Source organism: Cervus canadensis, chromosome 3 (assembly GCF_019320065.1).
Source record: "Cervus canadensis isolate Bull #8, Minnesota chromosome 3, ASM1932006v1, whole genome shotgun sequence".
NCBI lineage: Eukaryota > Metazoa > Chordata > Mammalia > Artiodactyla > Cervidae > Cervus > Cervus canadensis.
In genome coordinates, this window is record NC_057388.1 from 8,342,888 (window position 1) to 8,358,281 (window position 15,394).

Sequence of the window (15,394 nt, forward strand, 5' to 3'; positions counted from 1 at the left end):
CCCCAACCCAACCCCCTCTTCGCCCCCGTCTTTTCCTTTGGGGCTTTTCAGCGTTCACCAATTTCACCGTTAGGCACCTGTATTTTCTCCTTTGCTTTGAAACTTGAAAAGTCTCAAATCTTCTAAAAAATGACCCCTGAGTCCCTTGGACGATGGTGGGGGGGGGTCCGACCGGCGCCCCTGACACAGCGCTCTCTCTCCCACCCCCTCGGCCAGGCCGCCACCCGGGGAGCAGCACGCACCCCCGGGAAAGTGTGCTCCCCCGAGAGCCGGGTTTCCGGGCGGGGGCGCCGCGGGTGGGAGGCCGGGCGGGGGTCGCCGCGGCGGGGCGGGGCCGCGGCGGGGCGGGGCGGGGCCGCGGGCGCACCTGCCCGGCGCGGCGGGACTCGCGGCGGCTGCGCGGACGACGTGCTCCCCCCTCCCGTTCCGCCGTGTGTTTACGTGGAGACGAAGATGGCGGCGGCGGTGACGACGCTGCCCGTGCGGCCGAGGACGGTCAGCCAGTGAGCGCGCAGACTGGTTCCACTCCGGGAGGGGCGAGCGCCGGGCTCGGCCCTGCGCCCTGCGCCGCGGAGCCTTGCGGACCCACCCCCGTTGGAAGCGACCTTACCCTTCCGTCCCCGACCCCCTGCCTGTGTTCCCCCAGCCTTCCCCGCAGAAGCTATGGAGGACGAAGAGAGACGGAAGAAGCTGGAGGCTGGCAAAGCCAAGGTGAGAGAGCCGGGGGCCGCCCGGCCCGCGCTGGGAGGCGGTGGCCGGGGAGGGCTGGGAGGGCTCCTGCGAAGCGGAGGCCTCAGCTCAGCAGCCCCGGCGCTGCCTGGGACGGAGGTGCTGCGGCGTCTGCTTTTCCCCCTTGCCTTCGTCTCCCTTTTCTAAATGAAAAAGCCTGGTGAGACACTACATAGCGGTTATTTCCGTGATGACTGGGTGGTGTGGCTCCTTTCTCTTGGATGCCCAAATAAAGCCTCTCTTTTTTACTGTATAAGCTGATATAGCTTGCTTCTGAATCTCCAACCTTTGACTTGTTTTGAGGGAGTTTTCTGGGTTGTGCAGACATTGTGCTTTTCAGGGTGGGGATTTGGGGCTCTTCTTTATTCGGTTGGGGATTTGTACGCTCATCATCGGCTTGGCTTTCTTAGGTGGCACGCTGGCACTCTTGAGTGTGTGGTTGGCCTGTGACAGCTGCCTCAGTCGTGGCTTGAGTGTGCCACAAGTGCCAGTTGTGAACTTCGCTGGAGGGGCGTTTTTAGCGTGGCTTTGTGTGTTTGTGTTTGGAGGTCTTTGTCACGGCATGCGCCTTGCATTGTGTGGAATGTTACTGCAGTCTGTGAGTGGAACTTCTGGGGACGAAAGGGTCCATATTCTTAGCATCACCTATAGAATTCTTCCTTTCTTGTCGAGTCCCTATCTTACGTGTGTGTATGAAAAAGACTGGAAAGCAAACAATGGAAAAGGTTTATTATTCACTGGGTTTCATGAAAAATTTGACATAGACGAAACATAAATTAAATAGTATATATATATTTTTTTAATTACGTGCTTGAGCATATTTTTTGACTGGCCAAAAGGACCCCTTCCTCCCTATAACGAAATTACAATTCATAGATTGTATGTTTTATTAGAGATGACTGTTTACAGTCATACTTGCATCTCAATTAAATTATAATATAGTTTAACTGTTTCTTTTCCTCTCCATCTCCTCCCTCCAAATAAGCAAAACGAGACTGGGTCTCTGATTTCAGTAATCACTAAAGAACCACACTGCAGAGATAGAATCGTAGATGCTTAACATGAGTTTCTTAATATAAACATGTAAACTAGCTCTGTATTATCTAAGGTCAAACCTTAAGTGTTTGTATCAGGTAGATTGTTATTTTAGGATCTATACACAGGGAAAGGAAATCAAGGCATCTTTAGGATCTCAAAGTTGCTTACATTTCTGCAGTCTTGAGGGTCTGAGTACCGTCTGTGAATCCAAGAAAGTGTAGGAAAAGTGTGCACCTCCTTCCAAAAGCATTGAAGTTCTCATTAGACTTTTTGTTTGTTGGCTTGTTACCTCAGTATTTTTACGATCTGCTTCCAGAAGTATCTCTCCTAAGTATATATGAAGCAGTCCAGAAAACATAGTTTACTTTGGACAACATCTCTCATAATAGAGGATTTACTTAAATTGCTTTGGTTTGGCAAAAAAGAATTCTAGTTTCTTTGTGTATATGGGATAAAAATCTTCTTTTTACATTCACTTTCATTGTGGAAGATTATCTTCTAGAATTGAGCTGAATTTTTTTAGTCAGAAATAAATTTGAGACATGTAAGGCAAGATATATTTGCTGGAGCATTGGCACCAAAATATAAAAACACTGGGACAACCTCCAAAGACAATGTTAGGAGAATCACTTTCTAAACTATATTATTTAAGTATGATAGAATATTTTTCAGCCATTAAGGTTATGAAGACTGATAGGACCATGGACAATAGGAACATGGACATTGAAAATAGTGTATACATTACTTCTTTTGTATAAATGTATGCTTTTATATTAGGACTTTAAAACTTTGGGTTGTGAGTGTAAGGTCCTTAAGCAAACCTGTGTCAAACTCTGTTTTACACCAAGAGCTGGAAATGCAGAGATGGTTACAGTCTGTCTTCTGAAGTTGCTCAGAGTTTAGCAGGACAGATACTGGGTAATAAGTGCAGTGAGAGAGGTGGTATTGTAGGATTTGTGGCAAATTGTTTCATTTGTTAAAATCTGTTAAATGTTGCTACCTCATTTTTAAGACTGTTTTACAAAGAAGGTTCTTGATATTGATACTTAATGCAGTCTAGCCTGATACCTGTCAAATAGTAAGTATGCAGTAAATATTTGCTTAATGAATGAGCAGAATGACTATGATGTGTTAATGTGTGGTTCTTGACTAGCATGTTGTAATTTAATAACAGTAATTCAGAATTCTTGTCATTGGAAGTCTCATTGCTGGCATTAGAAATCACTTAAAATAACCATTTCTAAAACTTTATTCAGATACTTGGCTCTCAAAATGCCTTGCTTGTTCATTGAATTTAAATACTGTATTTGCTAATCTAGTTTTACAGACCACAACTTGTAAAATTTCTTCTTGGTGTTTGCTAAACTATTCATTGAAAAACTACTTCCTTTCTGTATCTATGTATGGTCATTTTTTATTTATTTATTTATTTATTTATTTTTTTTGGTCATTTTTTAAATGACCTGTTGTGAATACAGTATAATATACTTCATAAAATGTGTTATACCAACCAATATTCGCAATGATAGGAGAATATACTTGGTATGTGTGCTGTGCTTAGTCACTCTGTCGTGTCTGACTCTGTGACCCCATGGACTGTAGCCCACCAGGCTCCTCTGTCCGTGGGGATTCTCCAGGCAATAATACTGGAGTGGGTTGCCATGCCCTCCTCCAGGTGATCTTCCCAACCCAGGGATCAAACCCAGGTCTCCCACATTGCAGGTGGATTCTTGACCGTCTGAGCCACCAGGGAAGCCCAAATTTCCGTATATGTCACCATTAAAATAATTCTGCAGAAACGTTCTGATTTGGGAAAATGCCCATATATAACACCAGATTGATAAAAATGTTACCAAAAAAAGTATATATACAATCTTTATATGTGAAGACACCTGACAGAAAAATGCACCAAGATATAAATGATGGTTCTTTCTGGGTGGTGGGTTATAGGCAGTTTTAATTTCCTTTACACTTTTTAGTGTTTTCCAGATTCTCTGCAGTATATTTCCTTTATGACCAGTAAAAATGTTTAAATGCCATTTTTTTAAATGCCATTTTTAAAAACAATAAAAGCTTATCAAATATAGTATGTTGAAGAGAATGTTTTATTGTTTGATCATTATACAGAACAAGAAGATGAGCCCTAGGGTAACCAGGTTTCCCAAGGGCCCTGGCATTAGTGTAGCTCTGGAACTATAATTCTTATTCCAGTGCCGTTTCCATTATGTAGTTGGGATTCTCTATCATTAGATGTTTCTATATCTCCTTTCGGGCTTTGTAGATCTTACAAAGCTTTTTCTCTGTCGATTCTCATTGCCATGAACATGCCTGTCTTGCGTTGCTCCATCTCACCTGCCTCCTCTCCTAATTTGCTGCTCTAGATTTGCTGTGACTAGCTTGAGGGGATGGTCTGTAATAACCAAGCACTGATGGAGCCTTGTGAATGCGCTTTATGATAATTTCGTTCTTCTGCTACTTGTTGGTTTTTTCATTTGCTGTTGGGTCCTCAGTTGCTTCCTCAGTACTGATGTAGTAAGAAGTGTGACCCGTGGAGGCATGAGACATTACTGCATTAAGTAAATATTTTCAGAACCAGGCTAACCTCATTGCAAGGTGCTGACAAGGACAGGACTACACAGGCTGTCCTTGTGTTGATCCAGACTTCTGACTCCACTTTAAATGACTTCAGTTTTTTTCCAAGTACAATTATCTACAAGTTTATGTAAAAGAAAGTGTTGTAATATTAGCGAACAGAATTAGAGGACAGTTGTATATTTAGTATAAAATTACTTCTGCATATTCACAGTATGTATACTTCTTAACATTCTACTGGCAGAATTCTGTAAAATCAAAGTTTTTTTTTATCAGCTATTCAGCATTTTATATAGTTGGCATTGTTGAATAATTATAGAAATTTTTGCCTGTTGCATTCAGTAATTAATAATTATATGATTGTTTAATGAGCATTTTCCGTTTGAGAAATAGTGCCAGTTCTGTACAAAAAGGACAGTGCTCTCTGCAAGTTGTGTATTAGGTTATTGATAATAGGACTTTTCAATCGTTATTTCCACTCCTATAGACAAAGTTAGTCATAGTGTATAACTGTTCTTTGCATATTTCAGACACTCCCCGCCACCACTAAGGACGTTGCTGTCCATCCCTGTTTCTTTTATACTTTCTAGTTTTTTATTCTTATCTGTGACATAGTTTGCTTAGCTTTCAAAGTAGATACTGCAGTTTGATACCTTCAACATTTATTGTAAGAGTGGTGCATTCTCTGCGATTTAAAAACCAACTCATGACCTTTAGTGTTTGTTGAAAGAAAAAAGCAAAACGTGATTTTTAGTTTATGAGCTGTAAAGAGAGAATATGGAGGAAAGAATGGGCAGAACAGGTTTCTCGAAGTGTATATTGAAGAGAGGTTTTGAAGGCTAATCCAGGGACATGGCAGGAACAGGGATAGAGCAGTGATTGGGTAAAAGAGCCTCAAGATCCAATGAAGAGAGACTTGGTAAGGAGGTCTGTGGTGTCCTGTTAGTGAAACTGAAAGTTGAATAAGCTCATGGAAAAGAGGAAATGAAAAAGATACGATATATCCAAGTGATTGGAATATGACAAGATTATAGCAAAAATTATTTTTAAACAAAACACCTCTTATTTTTATATATAAAAAGTTTGCAGTAAGAATTAAACTATGACTGTAAAATACTTATCTCTTGTAGGCTACTGATTATTGAACTGTAGGTGAATTTCTTCTAATACGAAAGCTAGAAAAGGTTCTTGTGGTAAATTGTTAAACGTTAAATGATAAACATTTTTTATATCTCAGTTCAGTTCTGCTGAAATTGAAATTGAATATCTTATTTCACTAGTGAGCATCTCTTTAAAAACTTTAATTTGGAAAGCTTCAGAATTTTTCAAAGTGTATTTATAAGCTTATAAAAGGGCTGTTTTGCATTTGGAACTTCTGTATTTATATGCTGTTTGTCGTACAAGAAAAGACATTTATTTGCTTATTTGTTCAACCAACATTTTTGAACGCCTACAGCTGCAGCTATGGACTTTACTTGGCAAGCACTTATTTAAATTATGATGAATTCCGTGCCTTGTTGTCTGTGGGAAAAATCCTGTCACAGTCCATGACTCTCAACAGGTGTTTTGAAGACAAAATGTGTTAAAGATCGAAAGCTTTTTGAGTTCTTCTGGTGCTAGATATAAGAAGCTATGATTTTTCTTTTTTCTTTACTTGAGCCACCTCAAGTCATATAAAAATCAACCATCTTAAAACAACTCAGAGGCATTTAGTTCGTACACAGCATTGTGCAACTACAACTTCTGTCTAGTTCCAAAGCATGTTTCTGATCCTAGAATAAAGCCCTGTGTGCATTAAGAAGATAGTCTTCCTTCCCTTCTTCCCCAGCCTCTAGCAGCTGCCAGTCCGCTTTCTATGTCAGTGTTTACCTGTTCTAGAGATTTCATATGAATGTAACCGTACCATTTGACCCCAGGGCCTTTTCTCACTTGGTGTAGTGTTCTCAGTGGGCATCAGTGTTGTATGTATCAGTTGTTCATTTCCTTTTATGGCCAAACAGTATTCTCTTGTACGTACATACTGCATTCTGTTTGTTTATTCTTTGATGGGCATTTACATTGTTTCTACCTTTTGGCTATTGTGAATAGTGCCCCTGTGAACATTCACATGGAGTATTTGAGTACCAGTTTTCATTTCCCTTGGGTATACACCTAGGAGTAGAATTTCTGAATCATATGGTAATTCTATGTTGTTGAGAAACCACCAAACTTTTTCCAAAGTGGCTATACCCATTCCCAAGAGCAGTGTATGAGAGTTCTGATGTCTCCATATCTTCACCAACACTTATTGTTTTCCAGTTTTTAAAAAATTATGGCTATTCTAGTGGGTGGGAAGCGATATCTCATTTTGCTGTTACTTTTTAATTTCCTAGTGACTAAGAATGTTGAACATCTTTTCATGTGCTTCTTGCCCATTTGTCTGTCTGCTTTGAAGTGTCTATGCATGTCCTTTGCCCATTTTTTAATAGGGCTGTTACCAACTTCTTTTGCATAATATTATTATTGCTTATATTTATGTTACATATGTATTTTTATATCCTGAGAGGGCGAAAGAGTGAGAAACATGCACTCGGGCAGGTGATGGAGACAGAGAGAGATACACATCTTCAGTAGGGTTATCTTCCATCTTTTTTTTTAAGGCCTTCTCCTCTCTGCCAAAATTTAAACTGGTCCTTCCTCTCAGTTCTTGGTTTGACTAGAGCATGATACTAAAGTATGAATTCTGTGTGGGCCAGTGAGTCATTTGGTTCTCTGACCAGCTGTTTAACAAGTGCATGCAGTTGGTCCAGGGGGCACCTGTTGGGTTTTTGGCTTGATCATTACCAATCCTTTTTCACTGTGGGAGAAAATAACCTAATCTTCTTAAGTAACAAAAAGACCTGCCCTTTGCATATGTGAACACAACAGATCTGTACAGATATTTTGCTAGCGTAAGATATTTTCATTATCGTAGTGACTCCCCGTTTACTTCTAGAGTTTTGTGGTCATGGTCACCAAAATATCACTTAGGATACTTAAAGCTCATTTAGGTATGTTGCATAAAGCTGTGGTTGATTTGCCCATGGATTTAGCACGATTCAAAAACTTAGAATTGTTCCAGAAGTGGTTTTGCCTAGGTTGTTTATTTAAATCTATAGATTCTTTTGTACCACGAGAAGTTCCTTCATCCCCTTTGTTCATGAACAGTGTGCTGTTTGTTTTCAGTTGCCATCGGGGTTATGATTCTTATTGTGGTTTGCTGTTCACTGAGATTCTTATGTGGTATAAAAGTTTCTCTGTAAGTCTAACTTTTTTTTTTCCTTTTAAGAAATGATTTCTTAAAGCCCCTGGAGTGAGTTCTTTTCTTTTTTTTTTTTTTTTTTTTTTTGAGTTCTTTTCTTTTAAGAGATCATTTCTCAAAACCTCCAAATTATTATTTTTACTGATAAGAACTATACTAAACTTTGATATTCAAAATCCTCATCTATAAAGATTTGCATTTATAAACTGTGTTAATTGAATTAAGTTCTCCAGTTACAGAGCTTTGAACAGCTAACTGGGTATGTGGTCAAGAATCTCTTTCCTTCTTGATATTGAGCACACAAAATTTGTGAACAGAATTCCTTGTTTACTAAGGCTCATTCATTGTGGACTCTGATTAGACAGTGTTTATTCCTCAAGGGTCTCACTTTTTCAAGTTGATATTGCCTTACTGTTTCCCCAGGGAATACAGGGACAGGGACCAATTATAACTAACAATATTTGCTGGGAATTTATATGAAATAATAGGTTTTGGCTGGAAGTTACAGAAACCTTTCAAAGATAAAACATTGAGTATATTTCAATGTAAAACCATCTATATTTGCCAAACTGATATTTAATTTTTAATTTATATAAATTCCTCTCCTAATGAAAATATTAATAGATGTCTGGTCATTCTTACCCAGTGCACTTCCCTTTAACAAGAGAGCTCTCATTTAATGGAAATAAAAACAAAAAGAAATAAATAGGGTCTACTTAAACTCAAAAGATTTTGCACAGCAAAGGAAATAATAAAAAGACAACCCACAGATTAGGAGAAAATATTTGCAAATGATGTGGCTGACAGGGGATTAGTCTCCAAAATTTACAAACAGCTCATGATGCTTGAGTGAGTGAGTGAAAGTCGCTCAGTTGTGTCCAACTCTTTGCGACCCCATGGACTATACGGTCCATGGAGTTCTCCAGGCCAGAATACTTGAGTGGGTAGCCGTTCCCTCCTCCAGGGAATCTTTCCAACCCAGGGATCGAACTCAAGTCTCCCACGTTGCAGGTGGATTCTTTACCAGCTGAACCACTGGGGAAGCCCTCATGATGCTTAATAGCCTCAAAACAAACAACCCAATCAGCAAATGGCTGCAAGACCTAAATAGACATTTCTCCAAAGAAGACATACAGATGGCCAAGAGATATGTCAAAAGGTGTTCAGAGTCACTAATTACTAGAGAAATGTAAATCAAACTACAATGAGATATCACCTCCCACCAGCCAGAATGGCTGTCATAAAAAATCCACAAACAATAGATGCTGGAGAGGGCGTGAAGAGAAAGGGGCCCGTCTACACTGTTGGTCGGTATGTAAATTGGTACAGCCACTATGGAGAACAGTATGGAGGCTCCTTAAAAAACTGAAAACAGAGCTACCATATGACCCTTCGTGGCAAATAGATGGGGAAACAGTGGAAACAGTGACAGACTATTTTTTTGGGCTCCAAAATCACTGTAGATAGTGACTGCAGTCATGAAATTAAAAGATGATTGCTCCTTGGAAGAAAATTTATGACCAACCTAGACAGCATATTAAAAAACAGAGACATTACTTTGCCAACAAAGGTCCGTCTAGTCAAGGCTGTGGTTTTTCCAGTGGTCATGTATGGATGTGAGAGTTGGACTATAAAGAAAGCTGAGCGCCGAAGAATGGATGCCTTTGAGCTGTGGTGTTGGAGAAGACGCTTGAGAGTCCCTTGGACTGCAAGGAGATCCAACCAGTCCATCCTAAAGGAGATCAGTCCTGGGTGTTCATTGGAAGGACTGATGATGAAGCTGGCCACCTATTGTGAAGAACTGACTCTTAGGAAAAAACCCTGATGCTGGGAAAGATCGAAGGCGGGAGGAGAAGGGGATGACAGAGGATGGGATGGTTGAATAGCGTAACCGACTCAATAGACATGAGTTTGAGTAAACTCCGGAAGTTCGTGATGGACAGGGAGGCCTGATATGCTGCAGTCCATGGGGTCATGAATAGTTGGACACAAGTGAGCAACTGAACTGAACTGAAGTATCCACAGAGAATATTGAGATGCAAACTGTTTACAAAGCTGGGAGATGATAATGTCTGTGAAACTAAGGAAAGTGTTTCAAGTAAGGAATGGCCGCTTGTCAAAAATGAGAAATCAAGTGTGATGAAGACTTAAAAAGTAACCTTTAGCTCTAGCAATAGTTGGTCAGAAAGGGATGTGAGTAATTCAGGTTATTGTGAGATGGGGAATGAATGTGAATCAGGAAAGCGTGGTGAATGCTATCAACTTTTTCAAAGGTTTTTTTTCATTCTTTTTTTTTTCTTTATAAAAAGCATTGTAATACTAGTGGTTATGAGCTTGCACTAGACCAGACAGTCTGGAATCAAATCTTGGCTCTGCAGTTTATTATCTTTGTGACTTTATGCAAGTTACTTAACCTGTCAGTACTGCTGTTTCCCACCTGGAAAATAAGAACAGTGATATTATCTGCGTTGGGGTTGTTGTGAGGATTCAGCTTATACATATAAAGGTCTTAGAACTTTGTCAAATTATAAGAACTTTACAGGAAGTATTAGCTGTCATCAACATCATCATTCTCATGCTGGAGCATAGAGGGTTACACTGTATAGCAGAGAATTAGATTGGAGAAGTAGTCTGGGATCACATAATGAGGAGCCATATAAGTCAGCTAACAGAGTGTGGATTTTACCCTAAAAGTAGCCAAAAACTGTGAAAGAATGTGTATGTCACATGTTTAAACTCTGAAGAGGTTATTCATTTCCAGAAAATATATGCTGTATTCAGGCAGGTATGCTGCCTCCAGGTGGCGAGTATATGTTATTGCTATACAGGTGAAGCAGTAAAACCGTGTGTGTGTGTGTGTGTGTGTGTGTGTGTGTGTGTGTGTGTGTGTGTGTGTGTGTGTGTGTGTGTGTGTGTGTGTGTGTGTGTGTGTGTGTGTGTGTGTAGCAGTAAAACCGTGTGTGTGTGTGTGTGTGTGTGTGTGTGTGTGTGTAGCAGTAAAACCGTGTGTGCGTGTGTGTGTGTGTGTAGCAGTAAAACCGTGTGTGCGTGTGTAACCATGTGTGTGTGTTTTAATATGAAATATTAATTGATTCAGATAGCTAATGTAAGCACCCTAATTCTAGCAGGGCACTTTGTTCCCAAAAACTGATTAGTTATGTGAAGGAGAGAAAAAAAGGGTAATTCAAAAGATAGAAAGATTTCAAAGGAAGCTAAGAGAAGTATAGTTGGGCCTAATATCAAACTGAAAAGCCATTTGGAATCCGTGCATTCTGTCATCCCTTAATTCACTCTCATAATATCTGACACTCTTCTCTTTGCAAATCAGCTTCCTCTCCTTGTACCTCAGTTTGTACAAGACAAAAAATTACAGGCTGAATCCCCAGATCTGTTCTATTCAGTGGAATTGTTTTCCATGATGGACACTTAAAAGAAGAGGAAAAGAAAAATTATTTAAATAGTGTAACCAGATCAATTCATAGAGTAAGCATCTAGCTTAGCAGTTCCCAGACTTTGCTGCACAGTTGAAGCATCTGGAAAGCTTAAAACAATTTCAAAGCCTAAGTCACACTCCATCCCCAAATCAGAAAATCTGGGGTGCGAGCCAGGACTCAACTATTTTATAAAGATCACTAATATGCAATAAATTTTGGGTCCCACTGACATAGCTGCTTTGCGTGATTCTGCAAAACTAAGTTGATTATACATCTTACATAATATACTTACTCTTATATACATGCTCTTACATGCCAGCTACTTTACTTGGTGTGCGACTAAAGAAGTGTGGAAGATTTCATGTCAGAGGGAAAAGCTGGCTTTGTAGATAGAGAAAAAAAAAAATTTCAGTCTGCAACATGACTAGCAGGTTGATACACAAATGTACTTTGTGAGTGATTTTAAGGATATGTGTTGGATTATTGCATTGTGCGCTGATTTTAAAATCCTTCAGTAAGATTCGTCTCTTCCCTGTTACTTCCTAGACATCCTTTCTAACTCTGTTCTCTAATCCAAAAGAGAGCTCATCAGCTGCCTCCTTTCTCATCAGTCCACGAGCGGGAGGGTCAGCTGGGGCGTCCTGCGTGGTAGCATCTCTGAGCACTGGCCAGTTTCCTCAGCAGGAAACTGCATTCTTCAAAAATACTTAAATATGTTTCACCAAAAAATAATACATATAAGATATATGGATAAGAAAACCATTTTTTAAAAACTACCTCTATGCCTATCACCCAGTTTAAGGAATACGCACATTTAAATACATCTGAAACCTTTCCCATCCTAATCTTACCCCCTCCCCACCTCAGGTAATCACGATTCTGAATTTTCTTTATTAGTGCCTTGCTTTTCTATACTACATATGTTTACTTAAACAGTGTATTCGTTTTGCTGGTTTTGAACTTAATGATATTATAAGCAGTCAGAGATTTTCTTTTTGTTCAGTATTACACATACTATTCCATTATTAAGAATTTACCTCGTTTAGCATTCTCATACCGATGAGCATTTCGGCTGTTTGCAGTTTTTCCTCACTGTTACAAACACTGGTGCTGTGTTAACTAGCTCGTTTTCTGAGGCATGGCATGTGCCAGGGGCCTAGAGGAGTGCAGAGATCATAATCCCTTGATCCTTCAGGCCACGGAGAGTAGTGACTGTGTTGTGGAGTGAGGTGGGAAGAGGAAACAAAACCCAAAGCCAGCTGGCGTTTGTGTGTTTATTGTGCATGCAGTTGCATCCCAGATTAGCTCTGACATGTCCCTTGGAGCTGTTGGTGTGTCCCGATACCTGACAAGGTGGGCCAGTGAAGTGACCGACTATGGCAATTCTTTTATGCTTTTAAGTTGATATTTCCTACAAAAAATGTGCATATAAGAGAGGTTAATAGTCCATCGTTGTTTTTCAGTCACTGAGTTGTGTCTGACTCTTTGCAACCCCGTGGACGGCAGCGCGCTGGGCTCCCCTTCCTTATCTCCCTGAAAGTGAAAGTTGCTCAGTGTCTGACTCTTTGCAGCCCCATGAACTATACAACCCATGGAATTCTCCAGGCCAGAATACTGGAGTGGGTAGCCTTTCCCTTCTCCAAAGGATGTTCCCAATCCAGGAATAGAACCCAAGTCTCCCATGTTGCAGGCAGATTCTGTACCAACTGAGCCACCAGGGAAGGCCCAGTTTGCTCAGACTCATGCCCATTGAGTCAGTGACCATCCAACCATCTCATCCTCTGTCTCCCCCTTCTACTTCTGCCCTCAGTCTTTCCCAGCTTTAGGGTCTTTTCCAGTGAGTCAGCTTTTTGCATCAGGTGGCCATAGTACTGGAACTTTGGCTTCAGCAACAGCCCTTCTAGTGAATATTCAGTACTAATTTCCTTTAAGATTAATTGGTTGGATCTCCTTGCAGTCCAGGGGACTCTCAAGAGTCTTCTCCAACACCACAGTTCAAAAGCACCAATTCTTCCGTGTTCAGCCTTCTTTGGTCCAACTCTCACATCCATACATGACTACCGGAAAAACCATAGCTGTGACGAGACAAGCCTTTGTCGGCAGATGTCTCTGCTTTTTAATACCCTGTCTGGGTTTGGTTTAGCTTTTCTTCCAAGGAGCCAGCATCTTGCTCCTTTCGTGGCTGCAGTCACCATCCACAGTGATCTTGGAGCCCAAGAAAATAACACCTGTCACTGCTTCCACTTTCCCCTGGCTCTTTGTCATGAAGTGGTGTGACTGGATGCCATTGTCTTAGTTTTTTGAATGTAGAGTTTCAAGCCAGCTTTTTCACCCTCTTCAAGAGGCTCTTTAGTTTGTCTTTACTTTCTGCCATGAGAGTGGCATCATTTGCATATCTGAGGTTGTTGATCTTTTTCCTGGCAATCTTGATTCCAGCTTGTGATTCATCCATTCTGGCATTTCCCATGATGTAACCTGCATGGTTAAATAAGCAGGGTGACAGTATACAGCCTTGACATACTCCTTTCCCAGTTTGAAACCTGTCCATTGTTCCATGTCTGGTTCTAACTGTTGCTTCTTGACCTGCATACAGGTTTGTCAGGAGACAGGTCAGGTGGTCTGGTACTCTCATATCTTTAAGAATTTTCCACAGTTTGTTGTGATCCAGACAGTCAAAGGCTTTAGTGTAGTCAATGAAGCAGAAGTAGTAAATGTGTTTCTGGAACCCCCTTGCTTTCTGCATGACCCAGCAAATGTTGGCAATTTGATTTGTGGTTCCTCTGCCTCTTCAAAACCCAGCTTGTACATCTGGAAGTTCTTGTTTCACATACTGCTGAAGTCTAGCTTGAAGGATCTTGAGCATAACCATGCTAGCTGTGATCCATGAAGAGGAATAGTCCATTACTTATGGTTTATAGATGAGTAAACCTCAGATGATAACCTGGATGTATTTACGCTGCTGAGCATGACAGCATCCGTTGCAGATACATCTTGTCTTGGGATTCTCCTTTACGTGAACTGCTATTTATGTATTTACTTTTAATGAGATTAAACTTTATACTATGCAGAGACTAGATAGGGTAGGGCACAGTGCTGTTCTTCTCACCATTCAGAGTTAGCAGTGAATGAGGTGACAGTGAAATAAGACAGAAGTAGGTGGCTCAGTTGGTCCAGAACCTGCCTGCAATATAGGAGACCCGGGCTTGATTCCTGGGTTGGGAAGATACCCTGAAGGAGGGAATGGCAGCCCACTCCGTATTCTTGCCTGGGCAGTCCCATGGACAGAGGAGCCCGGAAGGTTACAGTCCATGGAGTCCCAAGAGTCGGACACAACTTTAGTGACTAAGCCACCGCCGCCACCAGGTGGCGTCAGAACAGTGATGTGTGATACCCTCTCACTGGTAGGAGTTACGCTTGTGGGATGTTGTGAGGGTGTCTGGAGCGGCTAATGAAAGAGGTCAGGTCCCAGGACAGTATAGTTCCTGGGACTTCTGCCTTATTTCTGTCTTTTGGGATGAAAGTTTTGATAGATGTGTAATTGTATTATGCCCATTTAAAAATAGTGATACCAACATATGGGCCCAAAGTTTTAATAATGAATAGTCTTTACAGATCTTTGAGGGAGGGAGGGAGGCAGTGAAAATCTTTAAAAAAGGAAACAATTACCCATACTCTGATCTGTTGCTGCTGCTGTTCAGTTGCTCAGCCATGTCTGGCTCTTTGCGACCTCATGGACTGCAGCACTCCAGGCTTCCCTGTCCATCACCAACTCCCGGAGCTTGCTCAAGCTCATGTCCATCGAGTTGGTGATGCCATCCAGCCATCTCGTCCTCTGTCATGCCTTTCTCCTCCTGCCTTCTATCTTCCCCAGCATCAGGGTCTTTTCCAATGAGTCGGCTGTTGGCATCAGATTGCCAAAGTATTGGAGCTTCAGCGTCAGCATCCTTCTAATGAATATTCAGGGTTGATTTCCTTTAGGGTTGACGGGTTTGATCTCCTGTAGTCCAAGGGATTCTCAGGAGTCTTATCCCCCACCCCAGTTCCAAACCATCAGTTCTTCAGTGCTCAGCCTTCTTAATGGTCCAATTCTCACATCCTTACATGACTACTGGAAAAGCCATAGCTTTGACTAGATGGCCTTTGTGGGCAAAGTAATGTCTCTGCTTTTTAATACACTGCTTAGGTTTGTCATAACTTTTCTTCCAAGGAGCAAACATCTTTCAGTTTCATGGCTGCAGTCACCATTATGCAGTGATTTTGGAGCCCAAGAAAATAAAGTCTGTCACTGTTTCCCCATACTTTCATAACCTGTAAGTAGTTA

General features: G+C 41.1%; 1 protein-coding gene across 8 annotated transcripts in view; it reads left to right on the forward strand.

Annotated features, from left to right (window-relative positions):
- The first annotated feature begins 418 nt into the window (after positions 1 to 418).
- AKAP9 (A-kinase anchoring protein 9) overlaps positions 419 to 15,394 on the forward strand; it is a 162,655-nt gene continuing 147,679 nt past the window's right edge. For all 8 annotated transcript variants that reach the window (XM_043462561.1, XM_043462563.1, XM_043462564.1 and 5 more), the window contains exon 1: positions 419 to 711. In XM_043462561.1, coding sequence (XP_043318496.1) covers positions 664 to 711 — 48 coding nt within the window. In that variant the 5' untranslated portion in view covers positions 419 to 663. The remainder of the gene's footprint in view (positions 712 to 15,394) is intronic.